The sequence below is a fragment of the Dipodomys merriami genome, unplaced genomic scaffold, assembly GCF_024711535.1.
Source record: "Dipodomys merriami isolate MVZ:Mamm:240054 unplaced genomic scaffold, mDipMer1.0.p SCAF_35, whole genome shotgun sequence".
NCBI lineage: Eukaryota > Metazoa > Chordata > Mammalia > Rodentia > Heteromyidae > Dipodomys > Dipodomys merriami.
The window spans coordinates 8,160,931-8,185,137 of NW_027205048.1; the positions used below are offsets into that span (position 1 = coordinate 8,160,931).

The 24,207-nt window shown below is 34.6% G+C and overlaps 1 protein-coding gene across 4 annotated transcripts in view; it reads left to right on the top strand.

The window, feature by feature from the left end:
• Positions 1-5,934: 5,934 nt before the first annotated feature.
• The window catches only part of Ccdc172 (coiled-coil domain containing 172), a 104,742-nt gene continuing 86,469 nt past the window's right edge, over positions 5,935-24,207 (top strand). For all 4 annotated transcript variants that reach the window (XM_069987894.1, XM_069987895.1, XM_069987892.1 and 1 more), the window contains exons 1-3: positions 5,935-6,052; positions 6,343-6,487; positions 6,698-6,783. In XM_069987894.1, coding sequence (XP_069843995.1) covers positions 6,409-6,487; positions 6,698-6,783 — 165 coding nt within the window. In that variant the 5' untranslated portion in view covers positions 5,935-6,052; positions 6,343-6,408. The remainder of the gene's footprint in view (positions 6,053-6,342; positions 6,488-6,697; positions 6,784-24,207) is intronic.

A 24,207-nucleotide genomic window follows, 5' to 3' on the forward strand; every position in this document is an offset into this window, starting at 1 on the left:
ATAATATTTCAGAACTACTTATTATTCCCTATGAGATATTCAGAGTATTTTGGATTTAATAATGGATTCTTAGTGGGCTCTTTTATTCAAATACTAACTAATTATTTCCTTTCATCATCTTACAGGGTTGTCTACATTCTATTATCAACACCAGCAATGTCAAATAAAAGATAAGGTTTATGAGCCATGTACACTGTGATAAAATATTCTGAGCTGTCTATGGCATTGTGGAGGGAAAATAATGGTAGTGTCTAGTTTTTATAAGGTAATACCATTTGACGAAGGCCACTAAAGTCATTTTAAACATTGAAAGCATAATATAATTTTATGCTGATAAATGAGCATTTTAGCAAAGTGTTTTAAGAAGGAAAAGGATTTATACTTGGTCTGCTACACACATATAGGTAAATATATACACTTAATATGTTTAAGCTTATAGAGTAACTGAATAACTTATGGAAGGAATAGAAATATTACAATGTAATCTAATATTCCAAATATTCACCATAACTAATTCCCTCAAATTAATAGAAATATTCCCACTTCTCCCTTCTTATTAGTAGTTCAGGGGCTTGAACTCAAGGGCTCATGCATACTAAGCAGATGAACTACTGGGTGGCTCTGCTTTAGTCCAGGAATCTTCAATCTTTGAAGTTTTAATAAGAAATCAGGTAGAGTAGAATATGTTAAATGTTTGTTAAGAGCTGATGGTTTAGTGGAGAAGTCATCTTTTAGTTATTAGGTAAGCTAAAAGTATATTAAAGATTATAACAAGTACTTGGTAATTTGGTAATAATGAGATAAATAGGTGTTTACTACTATGCGTGATCCATTTTCCACTATTTTTCTCTAGGTAACATTTTATTTTAATACATTGCAGATGGAAAGCATCACTAGTCTACTTTCTAGAAGCCTGAAAAGGTTTTCAGAAAAAAGATTACTTTTTAATGAATATTTAACATATATCTATCTTGAAATGAGACAGGCATAGAAATAGTTTCCTTTCCGAACCTTACTTCATTGTTGGTGGGAATGTAAACTTGTTCAACCACTTTGGAAAGCAGTATGGAGGTTCCTCAAAAGACTTCACATAGATCTCCCCTATGATCCAGCAATCCCACTTTTGGGCATTTACCCAAATGTTTACAAACAAGACCACACTAAAGCTACCAGCACAACTATGTTTATTGCAGTATTATTTACCGTAGCTAAGATATGGAACCAACCCAGACGCCCCTCAGTAGATGAATGGATCAAGAAAATGTGGTATATATACACAATGGAATTCTATGCCTCCATCAGAAAGAATGACATTTCCCCATTTGTTAGGAAATGGAAAGGCTTGGAAAAAATTATATTAAGTGAAGTAAGCCAGGCCCAAAGAAGCATAGGTCCCATGGTTTCCCTTATTTGCAATATCTAGTATAGGTATGAGTCAAGCGGAAAAGGTCAGATAATGTGATGTTAGGAAAATGAACCCTTAAATATGTATTTTAATGTTTTCGTTTCTTTCATGCATGTATTTCTAATGCATTTATAAGATTATTTCTTTGTTGCTTTGTATGTCCCTCCCCCACAGTGTAACCCCCGCTTTCACTATATTTGATATCAGTATAACATGTGGAGGAGATGGGGGCAAACAAGTCGTTTAAGGATTCAGGTGGACCTGTTGCAACAATGAGAAGTACAAAATGTCATGTCAAAACCAGCTTTACAATGTCGGTGGGGGGGGAGGGGGGTATAATTGGGTGGGGGGAGGGGGGAGGCTTGGAAGGGAGGTGAAGGGTAAACAAAGGAGGAGGCTGCAATGCTTGGTAAGAAATGTATGCATTATCCTGCCCATGTAATTGTAGCCCCTCTGTACAGTATGTTCTCAAATAAAATAAAATAATATTAAAAAAAAGAAATAGTTTCCTTTCCTTCAATGTTTATATGTTTATATTGTTGAAGCAGTGTGAAGTGGTTAAAGTACAATAGCTACTGTGTGTATCATGAACAAGTTACTGAGCACTCTCTGCTTCAGTCCCCCATATTTCCAAAATCATTGTTCTCATAGGTTGTTGTTAGACTGATTAAAAGAATTCATTTCTGCTAAGTTCTCAGATGGTGATTGGCACGCAGTGAGAGCTATTTTCTGAATGTTTGAATCTCCCTACTACTTTATTCCTATGTTGAACTCTAACTCTAAAGTGTTGCTATCAGAAGTAGGGTGTTTGAGAGATAATTGATAAGGGCAGGGTCCCCCCAGTTGACATGGTATCCCTATACAAGAGACTGCATAGTACTAGCTAGCCCCTCCCACTTGGTGAGGATGAAAGGAACATATACATTCTAGGAACCAAGAAAGGGTCTCTCACCAGACCTGAATTTGCAGGCAACTTTACTTTGAATCAGAAAAAAATGCACAGTCCTCTCTATTACATATAAAAATGATAAATGTCTTCCAAATATTGATCCTACCAAAACTTCCTATTTTTTCTCTCATTTACCTTCTATCTTTTGAATTTTAGCCCCCTTTTATTTCTTTATTGATAAGTCTTCCTAGATCATCTCTATTAGACTTATTCTCACCTTTTCTACCATATTTCTATAGTACAAGGGTGGAAGTCTTACACACAGCCTGCCCAGGAGTTATTGTATGTACTCTGCCCCTATTTAATACATACAGCGTGGCTTTGTCTTTTCAACTATGTATCACACACAGTACCCAGAAGAGAGTTCTACACTTAGTAGACACTCAATAAATGGTTGTCAAACTTGGTTGAACCCACATATTTTTTGTGTGTTTAGATGCCCTAAGAAAAACATAAAATAAATGGATTACTTTTCTTCTTTCCATTGCAATATATATGCCCTGGGCTAGTGAGTATTTGCAAGCCTGGTTTAGAACTTAGGGAAGTCATCAATCTAAGAAAAGAGAAGAAATGAATTTTAAATCACAAGAACAATATAGCCTTATATAAGGCCTCCTAGCAAAGCAATTATTGATGGCTCCATAACCCAGGTGCTTCTGTTATTATGAACAAAAGTATGAGGTTGAGAGACAATGGTGATCTTATCTTAAGTTTCATATTGTATAGGTATGCAATTCAGTGAAATATGCACAGATGGAAAGTTTATAGATCCAAGAATCATATGTGGGTATCATAATGCAAATAATTGGCTTTCTTTTTGAAGAACATCTGTTGAAACATCTGAAAGAAGTTGTTTATATGACTGCCAAAATGCTGGAAAATATAATAATTCTCCAGTGAGGTTAGAATTATCCAGGGAAAGAAAAGTATTTTTATGTAGTTTTGTTTTTATTAAATCTTGTAGTTTCTCTAACATGGCACATAGGAAATGTTCAATAGTCTTCATTGAATGAGTGTTGAATGAAAAGCAGAAACTCATTAAACAGTTGTTGAATGAATCATTCCTTCTTTTTAGATGTATAAGATACATTTTCAGAAAATAGTATGCCCACAAAATTTTATCATGTCATATACCATTTTTATTTGGCATAAATTTAAGTCATGCTACTCATACTATGCTCATTATAGGTTGTAATCAGCATATAAATATATACATATGGGTACATAGGGGGAAATATTACCACTCTAAGCTAAATAAATATATGATAGCAATGCTTTAATTTCTTAATATGTTAGCTATTCATTTGTGAAACATGTAAAACTTGGATTGTGGGCTTACATAATTATGCTTGCTTCAATAAACAAAATAAAAATTTAAACCCCTGCTAATGTGTATGCTATAGTTAAAGTTCCTCTAAGAAGATTCTGACAAGATTTAAAAGCACCAGAATGTTCTGTGATGGGAAGAGGATAACTGAAGAACATGAGGATGCCATTTCTCTCATTATTCCTTGCTTGAATTTTCAGCAGCTCTCTTTTCCATTCTCCTGTGTGAGTGAGGGGACTGAGTTTCCAAAGGCTGCCCAGATTTCATGCTGCCAAGTTTCAGTACTGAAAGAGCATGTTAAATAATAAATGGAGTTTGAGTGTAACTAATAAAACTGGAATTTTAAATAGCATCATGCTTTTGAAAATCAGCCTCCTTGTGAGGATGCTTCCTATGCAAGTCCACGGGAAATAATTCTGAAGGGAGCCATATTAATTAGTAATATAATTTATCTTCTGGAAGCCTCCCCCCCCTTTTTTTGATGGTCACTGTGGTATAGCTTAGAAGCCTCAAAATGAGTTCTGAAAGAAAATCTTAGCTTTGTTTTCCATCCTTGAATAGGTATAGTTGATGAATTATTTTTCTATATAGCCAGATTAGATACATGTATATAGGATTACATATTACAAAAATATATTACTGAAGGATTTTTGAATGAATTGGTAAAATGCTTGTGATGTACTAAGAAAGGGCAAAGAGTAGAATCCAAAACTAAATTCATGATTTGTGATCTGAGATTTCTTTTTAGTGCATGTGCTGGTCCTGGGGTTTGAATTTAGTGCTTTAGGTACTGTCCCTGAACACTTTTGCTCAAAGTTAGTGCTTTACCACTTGAGCTACAATTTCACTTCCAGCTTTTTTGGTGCTTAATTGGAGACAAGTCTCATAGATTTTCATGGCTGGGCTGGTTTAGAACCATGATTCTCAAATCTCAGCCTCTTGAGTAGCTAGGATTACAGGTGTGAATCACCATACCTGGCTAATCTGAGATTTCTTGATTTCACTTCTCTGCCATGTATTAGGTATACAACCTTGATCAGCTACAGCGTTCAAATCCTGATTCAATAGTTCTTCCTAAGTATTGAAAGTGATTTTGGACAGACTATTTAGTTTTTTCTACCTCAGTCCCCCAAGTAACAAAATCATTGACCTCATAGAATTGTTGGGTTGAGTAAAAGAACATACATCAAGTTCTCAGATGGTGATTGAAGAATTGTTTATTAAATTCAATTTGTTCATTAAATTGTTTTGTGCCTCTGTTTACCTAAGAAATAACAAAACTCATCTCAAAAGTATGTAAACTGCTCAAAATATTAGCAAATATGCAAGCCATTACACTATTTCTTAATCATTATTAGTATATAAAAGCAAATAATGACTTTTCATTGTTGTTTATTCATAATAATTTCAAGTGAAAAACAAGTCAAACTTTAATTCACATTTACTTCTGAATATACTTATGAGCAATTCTTTTCCATTTTATTACAATTTTCAACTTGTATTATTTTATAATAAAGTTAAAAATTAAATCTTAGGTACAAATTGATGGAAATTAAGATTGGAATTTAGAATATGTTGAAATTTCTCAGCAATTATACTATAGAATTAATGAACTATTAAGTAAGCTTATTGTGATGTGGCAATAATTTACATTCACCTTAATTCTAAGTAAATTCTAATTTTGAAATTACATTTTAAAGTATCCAATATAATTTCACATTAGACATAAAGTCAAATGTTTATTATAATGTCAATATTTTGACCTACTAAAAGTAAAAATATGTTTTTTTTATTAAAAATAAAAAACCTGCAAAGGTCCCAAAGGTGCCTTTCCTGTGTAAGGTTTAATTATCAACCACTTTGGTCTCTGACACAAATTGTGCAGATATTTGAGTGTTAATATTACTGCTGCTTGATTACAAAAGGCAATGATTAATTTTACAGGAGACAAAAAAGATATGCCCTGATTACAAAGGAATGATTAAGGCGGAATGTCAGGCATTGCACATTTATAGTAGTCTTTGTCATCCTCAAAGGATAAGACTTTGAAAGGAAAAAGTTTATATTTAGAATCATGGGTACTTGGTATTTTAAGATTTGAAGTGTTTGTGCCTTGGAGATTTAGAGCCCCAACTCTAGGAAGACCAAAAGTCTTTGAGGATAGATGAAATCACCCTGGCCGCAGAGTGGGCCCAAAGCGCCTCCGTAGGTTTAAGGTCTCGCGAGACCGCGCGAGACTTCCTGCCAATGGAGGCCCGGGCGATGGCGTGAGACGTTTCGGGTCCCGTTGACGGCTACCAGGCTCGGTTTTGCTGAGACAAAATAACTTGGAAGGGTTCATTTTTAAGAAGACGAGGGCTGGGGGTACAAGGTTGGTCATAGAAAGGGCTGCCAAAGGCCTCTGCTCTTACTTGCCACCAGAGCCAAAACAAACGAAACGGAGGGAGGCTGAGGCCTGGGCCGGGATAAAGGCCCGGAAAAAGGTCGGAGGGCCTGGCCGAGAAGCCCGGGTCCGCGCATTGTGAGGGGGGACGGGTCCCAGTCAGGGTGTGGACCCCCAGGGCCCTGCGCCCCGCTCAGCTCCCCGTGGCGGGTGGGTGGGGGCAGGAATTGGAGGCAGCAGGGCGTTGCTCTAGAACATTCCTTTATTGTGCTTTCCAGGATCCTCAGACTTGGTTATAAAATATTTAAGGGTAAATAAAGGATCCGCAGGAGCCCGGGCCCAAGATGAGTTTAGAGTCCTTGTTCCAGCACATTATCTTCACCGAGCATAAGGCCGAGGAGAGTCGCCGGGTGATGCGAGAAGGTCAGGTGCTTCTTTCAGCCTTTCACCTGGGGGCGTTTGGGGGGTGCTTGGAGCAGAAGGGAAGAAGCCCAGAAGGAATGGTCAGAAGCCACTGAGGAAAGTTTGCTTTACACGCTAAAGGAAAGACATTGGAGAAATGTCATACCAAATGCTACCTCTGTGGGGACTTGAGAAAGATGAGTATGATTACAGATTTAATTTGTATTACAGTAAGGTCAGAAATAACAAGATGTCGTGAAAACATTAAGAAGGCAACAGAGAAGCTGAGTGAAGAAAAAATCAAATTGGAATCTAAGGTATGGCTGCATAAAGGTGCAAATTATTTGTTGAAAAACTCTGCTTTACCTTGGCTGTGTGAGGGGGTATTTCACTATTTAACTCCTTGTTCTTCAACTGGAAAGCACAGGATTGGTGGTGTTGCATACTGTCCAGGGATATTTAAAGTTCAGTCAGAGATACCTTCAGTTCTAACATGAACTCACCCTAAATAACGAGTTTAAGTAATGGAGAATTCATTGTCCATTTTGTGGGATGGTTAAGTTTTTATAAGAGCATAATGTCGTTGAAAGAATAATTGTTCAATAAGTAGTTAGTGAGGTATATAAATTTTGAATAATAAATTATTTAAGTGTGCTGTGTGGATGTAATGGATTGAATGTAACTCTCAAATGAGTTTCTGCCTTTAGTTTTCCAGCTTGCTAACCGTTTGCACATGTCTTTTATCCAAAAATATACTTTTAAATATTTTTCATTTTTTTCTTTTTTGTAGCATTTGCAAAGTTCTGTTAGCTAAAATACGAACAAGATAGTCTGATGGCTCTGAGAAGAATTTTGAAGAGTGGGAAAAATTTTGGATAAACAGAGAAATAATAGAAAACATTTGTGGTCCAGACACATTGAAGTGAAATGTAGTCAAAAGCAGAGGGTTGATGTCTAGGATTAGGTGAAATTATTAATGGTTTTTGATTATGTGATAAATGTTTTAGGAAGATCTCTCTGACTCTGAATTGGAGTATGGGAACAAGTAGTAGATCACAGTGAAGAATTCACTATGGATGGGAAAAGTTATTTTAAAATATTTATATAGTACCTAATAATGAACTAAACAAGCAGCATTGAGTGGTTAGCCTGTTTAAACAATTTTATTTTTATCAAATACTTCTATTTCAACTTAACATTAGGAAATTCAGGTTTTTTTTGTGAATAATTGTAAAGCTTTCACCTGGTTAGCTTCAGCTCTTCTTTCCATGTCTTGGTCAAACATCACTCATAAAGCCCTCTTTAGATGTTATTTATTAAATAAAAATGTTACATGTGTTTGTGGCCTCCGTTATTTTCTGTTGCGTATTTATGATTTTTTTCCTTATTTATTTCTCTTATTCTTGTTACAGTTATTGCTTAGAGTGTAATATACATTAGTGCATTTGATGAATTAATATAGTATGGTAGATATTCAGGAAATTTGTCTTTTTAATGTAACTGACATACATAAAATTGTACATAGATGGGTGTTATGTTTCTCTAGAAGTTATAGTTTATGATAAACATATTTCTTCAATCATTTATCAATTGATTGTTGTAAAAATATTACAAACCCCTTCTTACAGCTCTTTGGAGATATATAGTACATGATTGTTATTTATAATCACCTTGTGCAGTAGAACTCCAGATTTTTTCTTTTTGTCTAACTTCAACTAAATAAGCATTGGTCAGTATTTATCAATTCCTCTCTCCCTACTGAGACAGAGTGCTGTCTTCGAAAATAGAATCTGGAACTATTACTCCATATGACCTTAGTTCCTATTTTGCCTATGAATAGCCGAGAAACTATCTCATACTAACAGTGCTAAATGCTGGTGACCTGGGCAAAGCACAAAGAATGTCATGATGTAACTTTTCCTTGGGAAATAATTATGATACTGTCATGACTGGTAATTGGAAGCTAATGGAAGCAATAAGCAATACGCATGTAAATATAAAAGTAGGCCACACTCAGTGAATATTTAGTGAACGCTTACATGCTGAGTACCATTCTGGATGCTTCTCCTATATAAACTTTAATTCTAATAGGATCCTACCATAATCAGCTCTTTTTATAGGTGAGGAAAAGAGAGGTTAAATGACTTGTCTATGATACATAGTTTTAAACCAATTAAACTATCATAATGAAAATAATATTTTTTAAAACTGATTTCTTGAGCTCATTTTAAACATTTTTCTTTGTGACATATAATAATATATCCAAAGCTTGCATTAGAGCAATATTTTTTAAAGGTCACTTATGTAAGTTTTTGAATAAGATGCATTTTTTTCTGGGTTGGTGAAGATATTGACCTGACAGTAACTTTTTTTTAAATAAAGGTTTGCACTCTTTGTAATATTTCTTTGTAAAAAGTGTTTGCTTTGTAATATTTTCTTTGATAGCAGCCTATTTTTCCTGAAAATGGAAATTTAATTTGTTGATTTATCACACACATAAAGAAAATGTTGACTCAATTGTTTGCATTAAAGAGAAAACAGAGCATATCTCTAGCATTGCTTGGAAACATTTGTTGAAATTGCTAATTAATATAGGCTTATAAATGTGCATTGCTTTTTAATCAGCTCATATACATGGGTAATAATGCAGTTGTATCATACTAATAAAATTAACATATGAAGGGCACAGTTCATATAACACTAATTTGTAATTGAAATTATTTGATTTACAATTACAGTCAAGATGGTGTGTGTATAAAGATTTTAAAAAGTGGAACTACAATTACAATGTAAATGACTAATGGGAAGAACTAAAGAAGTAATCAAAAATTGATTTCTTGTTTCTTTTATTCTTAGAGTTAATTATGTCTGTCAATAACCATGAAAATATATTAACTTGACTGTTTGACTTGGCATTTATTGGCCCATTTATCAAACAGAAGTAGTATAAGGAAAAAGTACAACATAATTTGAATAGGATAATCTTAATACATAATGCTATTACACAGTCATATTCAGAAGATATTTTGAGCATTTATTTTGGAGGTTGCTTGTAGTCAAAAAATGAATTTAGGAAGTACAGTATTCATTTTTGTTTCTGTTCTGTAAAACCCAGGTAGCATGTAATTAGAACTTGAATGATAGCATTTGCCTTTCAGGGCTCAATGAGTCCTTTAAAATAAATGGTTGCAGAAGTCTCAGATTATATAGTATGAGTACTTTGTGAATTGGACAGCTACAGTATGCCTGGTTAGGTTTGGTAATACAAAAAAAAAAACAACAGAAAGATGAGAACATATCTTGGATTTGCAGTAAAACCATAGCTTCCGATAGTCAAGGCAAAGTTTTACCCTATTGATAACAGCAAACTAAAAGTAAAGACTCACAGAACCATTGTAGTTTCTTTTAAGAGTCTGGAATGTTTTCTTCGAAACTGGTTATGTAGTTATAAAATGGGCATTTAATTTTTATCCTTGTATTATATAAAGTCTGATATGATTCCATACTCCTTTAAGATAGAGAAAATGGAGGACAGTATGAGACTATGGATTTTTAATATTTTTCTGCTTCCAATCTTAATTTACTGCATAAGTAGCAGAACAATGATAAAAAATAATTTACAAAAATGTTGAAGTAATAAAGTATATGAAGTACATAGAGAAGTAACAAGATGGCTCCATTCTCTTCTTCGAAATATACAGTTTTCACTTTTTTAGTTAGAGGAAGTTAAAAACTTTATCATAACAATAGCAAAGTCATATCCTTTAGTATAGTATTACTTAATTAGGGAAAGTACAAAATCACAAGTTATTATAATTTGTAGTACTGAAATACAATTTGTATTTAAGGTAGTATTGTTTTCTTCCTTTATTTGTTTTTGGTTGGAGCAGAATTTACATCCTTCCTAAGTCTAATTTTATTATTGATTATAATTTGCTTTAAAACATGAGTAAAACAATGGCATTATTTCTCTTCTCTAATTTGCATTTCAGAAATAACATTTGAGGTATTTAATCCAAATTTTAGAAAACCAAGTAGAAATACTGCTTTAAAAAATTTAAAAATTCCTTAAACATACAATGATTATGACCAATAAATTTTTGGGATTAGAGCTGGGCACTGGTGGCTCATGCCTGTAATCCTAGCTACTCAGGAGGCTGACATCTTAGGATCTCAGGCCCAGAGTTCAAGCCCCTTGACAGACAACAATAAAAAAATTAGGGGAGTAAGTTACACTTTATTGCCCTACAATTTCTATGTCTTCATATTAAATTTCTTTAAGTAATTTGGCTTAATTTTGAAAATCTCTGAGGAGGCAGAAGGGAAATAGATGTAGAATATAAGGTAAGGCAGCTTTAGACTGGTGGACAGATAACTAAAAGTAATAGGGAACATTTAGTGAATAGTTATTCTATATCACACCTTATACTAAGCACTGCATAAACTGCACATAAGCACTATGTGGTTGGCAGTATTATCCTCATTAGACATCTAACAAAAGTGAAACTTGGACAAATAGAGGAATTTGCATGAGTTCACATAAATAATACTTAGTACATCTATGTACATAGTATATATACATCTGCATTGGCTACCTAAGAAATCCCTCAGCCTTAAGCACTATACTACAATGTAAAAGGAAAGAAGGAAAGGAGCCGCAGGGAAGTTTAGTCTTAGTGACAGGATTTAAATGACTCTCTGAAAGTTGTCTCCTAGCCTTGTTATGCCAACCAGTTTGGTAACTATGTGGCATATATGTTTAAAGTAGATTTTAATAAACATGTGCCATTTCTTTGTTCCTCTGTTTTGTCAGTTGAATTTTCTTATGTAAGCAAGGTAACACTAACCTTTTTCTTTTTTTGTTTTTTGTTTTTTTCTTTTTTTGGTCACTCATGGGGCTTGAACTCTGGGCCTGAGCTCTGTCCTTCAGCTCTTCAGTTCAAGGCTAGCGTTCTACCATTTGAGCTACAGTGCTACTTCTGGGTTTCTGGTGGTTTATTGGAGATAAGAGTCTCACAGACTTTCCTGCCCGGGCTGGCTTTGAACGGAGATCCTCAGATCTCAGCCTCCTAAGTAGCTAAGATTACAGTCATGAGCCTCCAGCGCCCAGCAACACTAACATTCTTTTGGAAAGATTACCATGTAATTGTGTAGCTACTCCTTACTGAAGACTCATTTTAGAAAGCCAGTTAGTAAGATGAATAATAGTATGTATTATTTGTCCTTGAGGGACATAGCGATATTACCTTGGTCTTAAAAAGAGGCTCTTTTAAGCCGAGTGCTGATGGCTAACACCTGTAATCCTAGCTACTCAGTAGGCTGATATTTGAGGATTGAGGTTCAAAGCCAGCCCAGGCAGAAAAGTCCATGAGACTCTTATCTCCAATAAACCACCAGAAAACTGGAAGTGGCCCTGTGGCTCAAATGGTAGAACGCTAGCCTTAAACTGAAGAGCTGAGGGACAGCGCCCAGGCCCACAGTTCAAGTCCCATGACTGACATTAATTGAAAAAGAGGCTCTGTTAGCTTAGGGTGCTCTTGGTTGGAAGTAAAAGAAATTCAGTTCAAAGTGGCTTAAATGATACTGGAAATTTACTGACTTAGGTAATGGGAAACAGCGTTTAATTCAGCATATTTATACATTGTCATTGCAGCAGGTTGCTGATTGCAAAAATCTAGCCATGGAAGCTTTAGTAAAAAGGATGGGAAGGGGAAACAAAGGGGAGGCAAAAATGCTTGATAAGAAATGTACTCATTACCTTGCCCATGTAATTGTAACCCCTCTGTGCGGTATTTTCATGATTAAAAAAAAGTGTTATATTTGTTGGTCTAGCAGGAAGTCCAGGGCAACCTAGGACCACTTACTAAATCACTTAATGAAATACTAATGACCACAGCATATTCTCTCGTTGGTTCCACCATTTTGCGTATGTGTCTTCCATCCATATGAAACACAAGTGCTGTTTCATCCAAGGTACCATATCTAAATTTGACCTGGAAAAAGAGAAAGGATGAAAGTCAAAGGCTTCTCTCAGCAGAGTGCCCATGGTTCAAGCCTATAATCCTAGCTACTCAGGAGGCTGAGCTCTGAGGCACAGTTCAAAGCCAGCCCAGGAAGGAAAGTCCATAAGACTCTTATCTCCAATTAACCACCAGAAAAACAGAAGTGGCGCTGTGGCTCCAAATGGTAGAGTGCTAGTCTTTAATGAAAAAGGGCAAGGACAGCACCCAGGCCGAGTCCAGTCTTCACGATCAACAAAACTAAAAGGCTTCTCTCATATAAGTTTATCTTATGTTATAAGTTTAGGGGAAGGGAAGACCTTTTCAAGGACTTAAGCCTGCATTTCTAGGATTTGAATTTTGCCACATAAAATATGGGAGTGTGTATATATATATATATATATATATATATATATACACACATGTAATATAATACATAATATATAATATATACATATATACATATATGTATGTATGTATTTTTATTTTTCAGCCAGTCCTGGGGCTTGAACTCAGGGCTTGGGCACTGTCTCTGAGCTTTTTTTGCTCAAGGCTAGTACTCTACCAATTAAGTCACACAGTGCCTCTTCTATATTTTTCTGTTTATGTGGTACTGAGGAATCGAACCCAGGACCTCATGAATGTTAGGCAAACATTCTACCACTAAGCTACATTTTGAGCCCCAGCTGGAAGTATATTTTTAACAGTATGTTATTTTGCACTGAATAATATTTAAGATTTATTACTGAAGTAGACTAGTATAATGACTGACTGTCCTTGTGTTTCCCAAGTAGGTCTAACAGTTCTCAGGGTCACATGCTTTTTTGTTCAAAATCAGAGAGAAGGATGTTACTAGAAGCTATCTCTGAAAAGTCATGGACTTGCCTTTCCCAGACTCTCAGCAGATAGATAAGTTTTCTCTTCCATTTCATTTGCATAAATTGTGACTTATGAATGCATCTGACCCATTAACTATGATCTTTAAAATTCAGTGGGCCATCCAGACATGGTAGTTTCCTAAAATACTAGAATTAGTAACCAAAGATACAAGGTCTGTATCTAAGTAGGCAAACTGCCTACAGAAAAGGTTTTAAAGGTTTTTGTGATTACAATCAGAATGTTCATGGAGAGAGTGCCTGTAGATGGCTCAAATGTTTCAGCTCCATTACTGATAATGGTTTATCATTTACTCAGTATAATTTATTACATATGATAGAATATAATGCAAGATTTCACTCTAAATTAACCTGCATTTAAGGAGTTATTTTATGTTAGGGTCCTTAGAAAGCTTTGCAAATCATGAAATGTACTATATATTCCCTTACTTTGGATAAAACAGTATGGTCATTTGAGATGCTTAGAGAAATCTTCTGATTGAATTGATAAAAAGAAGACAAAGACATTTAATGGACTATGTTATCATTCCTGAAAGTATGACCTCAGAATTTCAAGTGTTAGTTGTCACTTAATGAGGCTTAAAAATAATTAACAAATCTCTAAAACATAATGTGATTAAAGCAAACTATGGAAGTTGCCTAAGTATAGTACATTTAAAATATGCAAAGCAAAAGGATATCTTGTGAGGAATATATAAATATTGGAAAAGCATAATGACATGCATGAGGATGATAGATAGCACATCAAGATAATGATTATCTCTCAGGGGCGGAAGATAGCTGTAATCAGAGAAGGGTATGCAGGGCATTTAAGCTTTTAGGTAAAGCTTTATTTCTTAAGCTGGAGGTGGTGACACAACTGCTAGGTCACTTTACAAAATACATTTGAAGTTTTTCAGGGTTGAGATTTGTAGTCTTTATGCAAAGTTGTGCAATAATTGCTAATTCCAAAACATTTTAATCACTCTCAAAATCTTATAGTCACCCTTCTAACCCACTCCAAATTCCACCAGCCCCAAGCCACAGTTGATCCAATTTTTGTCCCTAGACATGTCAAATAAATAGAATTGCACAATAATAGCCTTTTGTATTGATCATATTTTCAAGGTTCATCCATGTTGTTGTAAATATCAGTACTTCATTTGTTCTTACATATGAACAATATTTTATTGTATATATAGTACATATTTTTTGTCTATGTATATTGTTCATATTTGTATATATAATATATAACACGTATTAATAATGTATGTTTCATATGTATATATAAACACATGTCACTTTTTAAAATTTTTATTTATTTTTTATTGTGAAAATACTGTACAGAGGGGTTACAATTACATGGGCAAGATAATGAGTACATTTCTTATCAAGCATTGTAGCCTCCTCCTTGGTTTCCCCTTCCCATCCCTTCCCATCCTCCCCCTGCTCCCCCAACCAATCCTCCCAGGCCCTCCTCTCCCCCCCCCCCCCCCACACCACAGTTGTAACGTTTGTTTTCGACATAACGACTTGTACTTCTCATTGTTGCAATGGGTCCACCTGTATCCTTATTTAAACGACTTGTTTTTCCCCTTCCCCTCCACAAATTATACCGACATCAAATACAGTGAAAGTAGGGGTTACACTGTGGAGGAGGGACATACAAAGCAACAAAGAAATAATCTTTTAAATGCATTAGAAACAATTGCATGAAAGAAAAAAAAACATTTAAAATACATATCTTAGGGTTCATTTCCCTAACATTACCTTATCTGACCTTTTCTCCTTGAATCAGACATATACTAGATACTGCAAATAAGGGAAACCATGGGACCTATGTTTCTTTGGGCTTGGCTTACTTCACTTAATATAATTTTTTTCTAAGCCTTTCCATTTCCTAACAAATGGGGCAATGTCATTCTTTCTGATGGAGGCATAGAATTCCATTAACATGTCACTTTTATGTGTCATTCTTCAGTTGATCACTATTTACATTTTATCTATTTTAAATAATGCTGCTCTGAACATTTATGTACAAGTATTTGTCTGAACATACATTTTAAATCTCTTGAGTATTCCATGTGAGAATGAAATTTATACATTAGCTGATAACTGGGTTTATGTTTTTAGAATTTTATTGTAAAGGTGATGTGCAGATGGGTTACAGTTAAATGAGCCAGATAATGTGTATCTTTTATTTTTGAACAGTCACCCCCCTCCCTCATTTCTCCTAGTTTTTCCCCTCCTGACACCCCTACCCCCATGTTGTAAAGTTCATTTCCAACATAGTATCTGTTGAATTGGTTCACCCTTTGTCCCACCATTTCTGTGCTTTGCCATCCTTTCCCCAAATCAAATAAACTTCAATACAAGACAAAGGGTTCAGAAATAAAAAAAAAAAACCACAGTGACAAAAGGGAATAAACCAAAAGAAAGAAAGAAAATAACTGCAAACAGTACTATATTAAACCTCTTTTCATTTCTTGGAGTTCATTTCAATAAGTATCATTTTATATGATCATATGCACATAGCTGTTGAACTCTTGTGATCCTCTCCTAAATATATTCTTTTTTGTTCTAACTGTGTAAATGTTTAGAGTGCCGTTTAATTGATCATGTGCAAGTGTAATTATTTGTCTGGTTTATCTTGCGAGAAAATGCCAAACTCGCTGAATGTAGAAGGATTTTAGTGTCTCTAGGTACTTGATACTTGCAATTTTCTGGGTGTGTTTGTTTCCTTTTTTTAAAAAATTTTAAGCCATCTTAGTGGTGTCTTTGGATAGTTTCAGTTACCTAATCATTGATATTGAACATCTTTTCAGTTATTTATTGGCCATTCAGCATGTTTATTCTTAATCTGAGCTCCATAATTATTAGTCATATTCATGGTTGTGATTAATGAGGAGACCTGTCCTAGAAATAGCAACTCTTCTTCCTATTAATAGCGTTCAAATGACTACATTTCTAAGCGAAGTCATAATACCATGTGTAGCATTTATTGGCCTCCTTTTCCTTAACTTTTTTTTTTCATGATTATAAGAAAATATACAAACAATAAAGCAGTTTAGAGCAAACTATAGAATGAAACAGCATTTCTGTTTGCAGGTATTAATAATTCTAAACATATTCTGGTTTGGGTCTATGAAGAATACAATGTAGAATACACTGCACTGTTTCTAATTTTAAAATCTAATGGTTTGTCAAAGAACTGCTCTTAAAATAAATTGTTCAATCTGAAATGTTTAGATAGGGAAAAAATTCCAGGAATGATCCTCAGAACAGCAATATTTGTGCTCAATATGCAGAAAACATGAAATTTGGTTTTAGTTTGGTATTCTCATAAAAATGTACAAAAGAATGACTTTTTTCAGTAATGGAATTTTTGTTTTGTTTTTAGTACTAGTTTGAACTCAGGGCCTAATCCTTGCAAGTAGATGATTTTACCTCTAAGCCATGCTTCCTGCCTTTTGCTGATTATTTTATATATTGAGTCTTGCTTCCTGCACAAGCCCATGTGCCTGGATGAAATACACCTTGACAAGCAGGTGTCATTGGACCTAATTCTCAGTTAAAAAGGGATCTTGTAAGCTTTTTTGCTCGGATTGGCTTTAAACTGGAATCTTCCTAATCTCAGCCTCCCAAATAGCTAGGGTTATGGGCATTAGCCGCCAGCACCTTGCCAAGTGTCTTTTTAAAAGTTTACTTTGTATTTGTGATGCTTGAAAAGCCAATTAACTCTGTTCTCACTTCTAAATATCTCTAACCATACATTATATAAATATTCACTCAATATACATTCATTAGGAAACTCCTAAATCTAATGATAAAAATCGGCAAATAAATTGTATACCTGTCTTAAGAGAATTGACATCAAGCAACTTTAACTGTATAAAGCTCGCTTTAAACTCAGGACTTTTGAGGTTCCCGTTAAAAATAGTTTATTAGTTTTACTTCTCCCTGTAATTTCTATAAAGGAAGCCTCATCACATTTGTCATAATTATCCAAAGTTTTGTAATTGGCCAAAAAAAGTGTCCTTTGAGTATCATATTGGGTGCTATTCAGTAGCCTACCTGCCTGAAATAATATGATTTTCTAGGAGTATTTAGCTTTGTAGGAGGCCCTTTTGTTCTTGAATGTATCAACTATTCTTTCAGGCTCTTTGTACTTGCTCTGTCATCTGTCTAAAATGCTTCTCCCCTCTGCTAATATTGTGTCATGGACACTTATTTGGTTCTGGTAGGGGTAACCAGACCTCCCACTGAGACAGGACTTTTGAGTTCATACCAGGACAGTCTTGTGCAGATCTTCATGGTTGGTTACTCTAAGCATCTATATTCATTCGTCACCTTAAAGTGTTGGTTCTCAAAGTATGATCTGCAGATTTATGGAAGTCAGATCCCAAGGTACTTTTTAAGATTCTGTGAGGTTACACAGTTTTTCAAATGGTTAAAAAAAAAATTATTTGTCATTTTCCCTGTGCTAATATCTGCCTTAGTGATGCAAAAGCAATGGTGAGTAAAATCATTATGATCTTAACACAGTAGAACCAAACTATGTGAGTAGTGTATTTTTTCCTGCTATGCACCCTATAGTAAGATAACACAAACCACCAATTCATTTTATGGTTAAGGTGTAAAAAAATATATAACTATTGAATCTGACCCATGAGTCTATTCATTTTCAATATTCAATTTGTTGACATAGAAGTTCACTCACTGAAATGTGTTTGCATTTCAGAGCACTTGGGGAACACTTGGGGGAGCATTCACTTGTGTGCAGTGGCAATTCTTTTTCTACATTTTTTATTTGGATAATTAACACACAAATTGTAATTATTTAGACTCGGTTATTTGGCATAAGTTTCTCAAAAATGAAGTTAGCCTCGTAATTCATGGTCCGTATTTTGTTTTATTATTACATTTATTTTCCTGGTGATAATTCACTCTTTCAAACAAAAAATTAGAACTGTAGTAGACCCATGTATGCCACTAAAGGCTTGACAACTTCCCAGTAGTTTACTGTTTTTCTGATGAGCTTGTTAGTGATATTAGTGAATATGAATGCTATTTTTGATACTATATTATGAAATGTATCAACATTTGTAGGCTTTCTACAACTAGTGAGGTGTGGGCTAGTACATAGTGTTACAGAACTGCATGGATAAAAGATTAATTGAAAGCACACAATGGACCAATAGATCTTACTATAACAAAATAAAAAGTTCATTGAAATAGTTCTCATTTTTGAGTTATTTTTAATTTGGTGAACTGTGTAGTTGCTTAGGGAAGTTATCAAAAATATGCCAATGATAGTTTCTAAGGCATTAATATCTGAATTTTATTTCTAACTTCATACTTTGTGAAACATTTTGTGCAGCATTTGTCTGTATAAAGAATATTGAGTCAGACTTGTTTTTTAGAAAAATTTGTGAATCCAGCACTAGAGTCTCCTAAAGTTATTAGTGCAGAAAAGAAGTACTGAAGCCTGATTTAAAAAATTATTTTTAGATAAACCATTTTGTTCAATTTTCTCTCATTGCTTTAAATTTTTTAAATCTACAATTTCAGTTTGTGCATAGATACACCTATTTTATCTGGAACAAGGATTAGCCTCCCATTTTAACCTGACATTAAAATTATATTCTGATTTTTTCAAGTACTTCCACTTACCTAGTTTAAATCTCTGTGTTTTCTGAATATTTATCTTCTGTTATTTGATTGCTGATCGTTAGCAATCTGAGAGATTTTTTTATACCTCTTAATACCAATTCTATCTTCTACAGTATAGTTTTGTTATTTAATGCTTTCTGCCAATTTAAATTTCGTGTTGCCTTCTTTTTCATATTTTTAAATTTTTTCTGTCTTCCTTTTAATCTCAGCTTCTATTTTTACTTTTTTCTCTTATTACCCTTACTTGGTCTTGTTTTTCATAGACAACCTTTTATTAGAATCTTATGGACATCAAACCATTGATTAACAACAACAAAAAAGCCCCCACACTTTTTTTTTTGACATTTTGTAGTGCTCTTTCTTTGAAATCTGTGTAATAATTCATTTACTTTTCATTCAAACTTATTTTCCTCCCATTGGATTCATGTTGTTACTCTGCAAGATCCATTGAGACTTACCATTTGCCAACAGATAAAATAAATAACATGTTCTTTTACTTGTTCTTGTTTTCTTGAGTTTTTGAAGAATTAATTGTCTTCTCAGAGCTAAAGCTATATGTGATCCCAACCAATTTCTAGTATTCTCGTGGTTTAGCTTTACTTGGATCAGGTGAGGATGACTTTTTTTCTTGTGTATGTACCATTTTTTTTTTAAATTATGAGGAGAAAAATGTATATAGTATCAGTGATACTGTATAGTCCTGTTTACCTAGAAAAACCTTTCCTTTAGCTTTGCATTGACAGAAAAGGTACGTAAGTTTATAGGCAAGGCACTGTCACCTAGAGCTCAAGTAACAAAGAAGTTGTCTTTTATTTTTTGTTGGTCATGGGGCCTGAACTCTGGGCCTGGGCGCCATCCCTTGGCTAGCGCCCTACCACTTGAGCCATAGTGCCACTTCCAGCTTTTTCAAAGTCATCTTATTTCAAAGCGCTTCCCCAGAGGTTTTCAGATTAAGCAATAACGTCACAGGCCGTGTGCCAGTGGCTCACGCCTGTAATCCTAACTACTTGGGAGGCTGGATCTGAGGATCATGGTTCAAAGCCAGCTCGGGCAGGAAAGTCCGTGAGACAACTCCAATAAAGCTCTCAGAAAACAGAAGTGGCGCTGTGGCTCAAGTGTTAGAGCGCTCCTTGAGCTGAAGAGCTGAGGAACAGCACCCAGGCCCAGAGTTCAAGGCCCACGACCGACAAAAAAAAAAAAAAAAGTACCGTCACAGAATTTCATGGCCTATCAGTGTTTGCTTGGTGCTCATTCCCTAATAAGTTAATATCTTGCTGAGACCAACAGGTTCTCAGGAATAGGAGGTATAATGAAGGCATTGGATAGATTTAGGTTGTAGGAACTTTGGAACACCAGATGAATTCAAAAAAGTGATGAAAAAGATAAAAGGAAAACTGGATGCTTTGCCTACAATCCTAAACTTCTGGGTACAATTTCTCATATTTTTACATTTTTGTTTTCTATGTCATATGACTTATTATTGCCTGAATTCATATTTCAAGGTAAATTCAAAGTCAAAGTTCCGAACAATCTTTAAAAAATTTTTTTTTGGTCAGTCGTGGGGCTTGAACTCTGGGCCTGGGCGCTGTCCCTGCATTCTTCAGCTCAAGGCTAGCGCTCTACCGCTTGAGCCACAGCGCCACTTCCAGCTTTCTAGTGGTTTATTGGAGATAAGAGTCTCATGGACTTTCCTGCCCATGCTGGCTTTAAACCACAATCCTCAGATCTCAGACTCCTGAGTAGCGAGGATGACAGGCATGAGCCACCGGTGCCGGGCATCAAACAGTCTTCTTTAGGGTGAAATTCTAATGAATTCCTTCCTGAAGAAGAGATAAAAGAGGAAGTAAAGGGAGAGAGGACCATCACATTGAAAAAATAGGTAAAATTCTTATTCTAAAGTAGGTTTTTTTTTTTAATTCACTATGAGCTATTGTTTGTCTCTACCTTCTCTAGTCTTGCTTATTTCCCTGTGGGAAAGAGTGGGTTATATTTATAGAAACTTTTGAAGACCTTCTACCATTATCTTTATTGAATGTAGAGTTTTTTTCCAAATTAAAATAGTTCTATTATTTTAACTTTATAAGAGCAGTGAATGCTTATTACACATTATTCTAAAAACAGGAAGAATTCAGAATGAAAATTGTTCCACTGTGGAGTTAACATTTTAGTAGATTTTCTTCCAAACTTAAAATGTGCACATATTTTTTAATATTTTGTTTTTATTATATCTTGAATAATATATAATTTTTATATCTTAGGTATTTCAATAAATATATATCTTAAGTTACTACTGTTCGTATCATTGTGATGACAGTCTAAAAATATCATTGTTCATGTATCCAATCTTTTTAGGAGTAAGTCTTACAAATCAAATAGATATGCCATTGAATAATTTTCAAGGCTTTTGATAATTTTGAAGTTGTCCTAAAGAAAGGATATTCCAGTTTGCATTTCCCAGATGTTACAGACCACACACACACACACACACACACACACACACACACACACACACACACACACACACACACACATTTCTATATATTTATATCTCTATCTATCTATCTATCTATCTATCTATCTATCTATCTATCTATCTATCTATCTGTCTGTCTGTCTGTCTGTCTGTCTGTCTATCTATCTATCTATCTACCTATCTATCTCAGCTTATCGAAGCTGACAAAGGGAGACCTATAAAGCCAAATTAGGCCTGAAGGAAACAACTGACCATGTTTGCCCCAACTCTTAGCTCATCTATAGCACCAACCTACCTACCTGTCTGTCAGTCTGTCTGTCTGTCTACCTACCTATCTATCCATCCATCCATCTATCTCGTCTATCTATCTCGTCTGTCTATCTATCTATCTATCTATCTAATCTGTCTATCTTCCTATTTCTATTCCTGGGTTCAGAGTTTGAACTCAGGGCCTTTGCTCTCTACCTAGGATTCCTTGTTCAGTTGGTACTTTACCACTTGAGCTAAATCTCCAGCTTGGGTTTTGTTGGGATAGAATTGCAAGTGTAATCCATTAGCTTCTTTTTATGCTTTTAATTTGATTTTTAAGGTAACTTACAATATTCTTTCATTTTTTGTAGTTGTTTTATCTGTTTATCAATTTTTGTCTTTTCTTATTGACTTGTAGCATTTATATATTACATATTACCCTTTTTGTCATTTGTGGCAAGTTGAATTAGTTGTATCTTGAGTTTTTGTGGATTTCATTTTTGAAACTGAGTCTTACTTTGTACCACTGGTTGGCCTTAAAATGATGTTTCAAGATATCTCTTCCATCTTATTGGGAGGATTACAGGCATGTATTACCATTCCTGGCCAGGGCATGTTTTTCTAGGAAAAGATAATAACTATTTGACTTGTCAGAATTTTAACACTTTAATCTGTTTGAGAAAGTTTGTCCTACTATAAGATTTTTAAGTCATATTCTTCTAGTAGCATGGAGAATCTGAGGAACAAGATTTTCAGGCAGAGATAAGAACATATTTAAAGGCTTGAAAAAGGAGTATGTGTGATGTATTTGAGGAACATCTAGGATACCCTTGAGTCAGAGAAGGAAGCAAGGATAGGCTGATAGGAGACATGATTGGAATGTTGATAAGAGTTACAATGTAAAGACTTAAAAGTCATCATAAGGACTAATACTTCCTAATATTAAACCTCCCTTGCTTACTGTATCAGAATTCCTGTGCCATAGTGAGATACTCTTTAAACAAACAATACTTACAAAAATCTGTTTTTTAGAAAGTGTTAATATCTGCTGTGGATAGAATATTCATTGATGTGCCCTACTGTTTACGATGTCTTCTGTCATGTTTGTTATAATTGTATTTGTTTCCTTGGTTATGATTTTAGGAATGTGAAATCTTTTATATAACTCTCTTTGTGCTTTTTTTTATGTAAAGTGTCCTATTATGCTCCTGCACAGAGCATTTAATCAGCAAAATGTCAGTTCCTCAAGAATGAAATTATTTTTAACAGCAGTAGCCACAACAAAGACTAGCTCTACGTTTTGCTTACTTGGACCTAAACATTAATTTAAAATCCTTAGTCATTTTCAATTTTCAGATTTTTCTGGTTGAAAAATACCTAAAGGCACCCAGGCAGCAAGAGTAGTGAAGAGTCACAAATCATAGCTTCATTGAAAACTAACCTCGCTGACCAGATAAGTCAGCACTGGGAAAACTATATGTTCTGTTAAAAAAAATCAAATATCCCAAGAGGAACAAACAGGGGAAGGGAAAATAATCTTTATTGCTGAGAGAAGCAGAATTAACCCCTGCTATAAATTAAACTTTCCTAAAACAGCAGTATTTTCTGACAGAGTTTGGCCATTTGATTCTAGAATGCAACTTTTAAGTCTGCATGTAAACATTCTCATTTCTAGTCAGATGATAAAGATGAGAAAGAGAAATCTGTATGCCTGTCATTGGAGAAACTTTCCACCCTTTTTCTTTCCATTGTTTGTAGCCCCTGAGATTTTTGGATAATTTAGTATACAGTCAATTGTTGAAGTTTCTATTTATTATAAATTAAATGGTTCAAGCTACCATATGTATTTTAGTGCTTCAGTTCAAACTTGATTCAAATAGATATGTTTCAGAATAGTTTTATGAAACAGTGTAATATTTCTTATATTGTCCCATCATTCTCATCTATTACCTTTGTAACAAGAAGTAACAAGTTTCTAATGGCTACTTATTCGTGAAATGTTGATATCAGTATATTCAGAATTATATTTTGAATATTTACTTAGAACTTACATATATTTAGTAGATCTGATTTTCAAACACAGGAGCATGAGAAACTCCTTAAGTAAATTGGGATAATGGAAGGAATAAAATAAATAATATAGACTTCTGAGGTAAAATGACAAATTATCAGCTTCCATTTTACTCCTTGAATAGGAGGAAGAGTAAATTAAGAGAAGACTGTATTCCAAGGAGAGAAAGAAAAAGCACCAGGAATTGACAAGAAAATGTGAGAAACAGGAGGATATATAGAGAAAAGCAGGAAACAGTCTGCAGTACTCCAACTATTCCTAAAGACAAGTCAAAGCCACAACCATAACAAGCCAGGGCAGCATCAGTAGCAACATACTGGCAGTTCTAGCCACAGGATAAGCCTATAGTTTTTGAAGGCCTTAAGTCAAGTACAGGAATTTTGTGAGACAATGATTCCTCC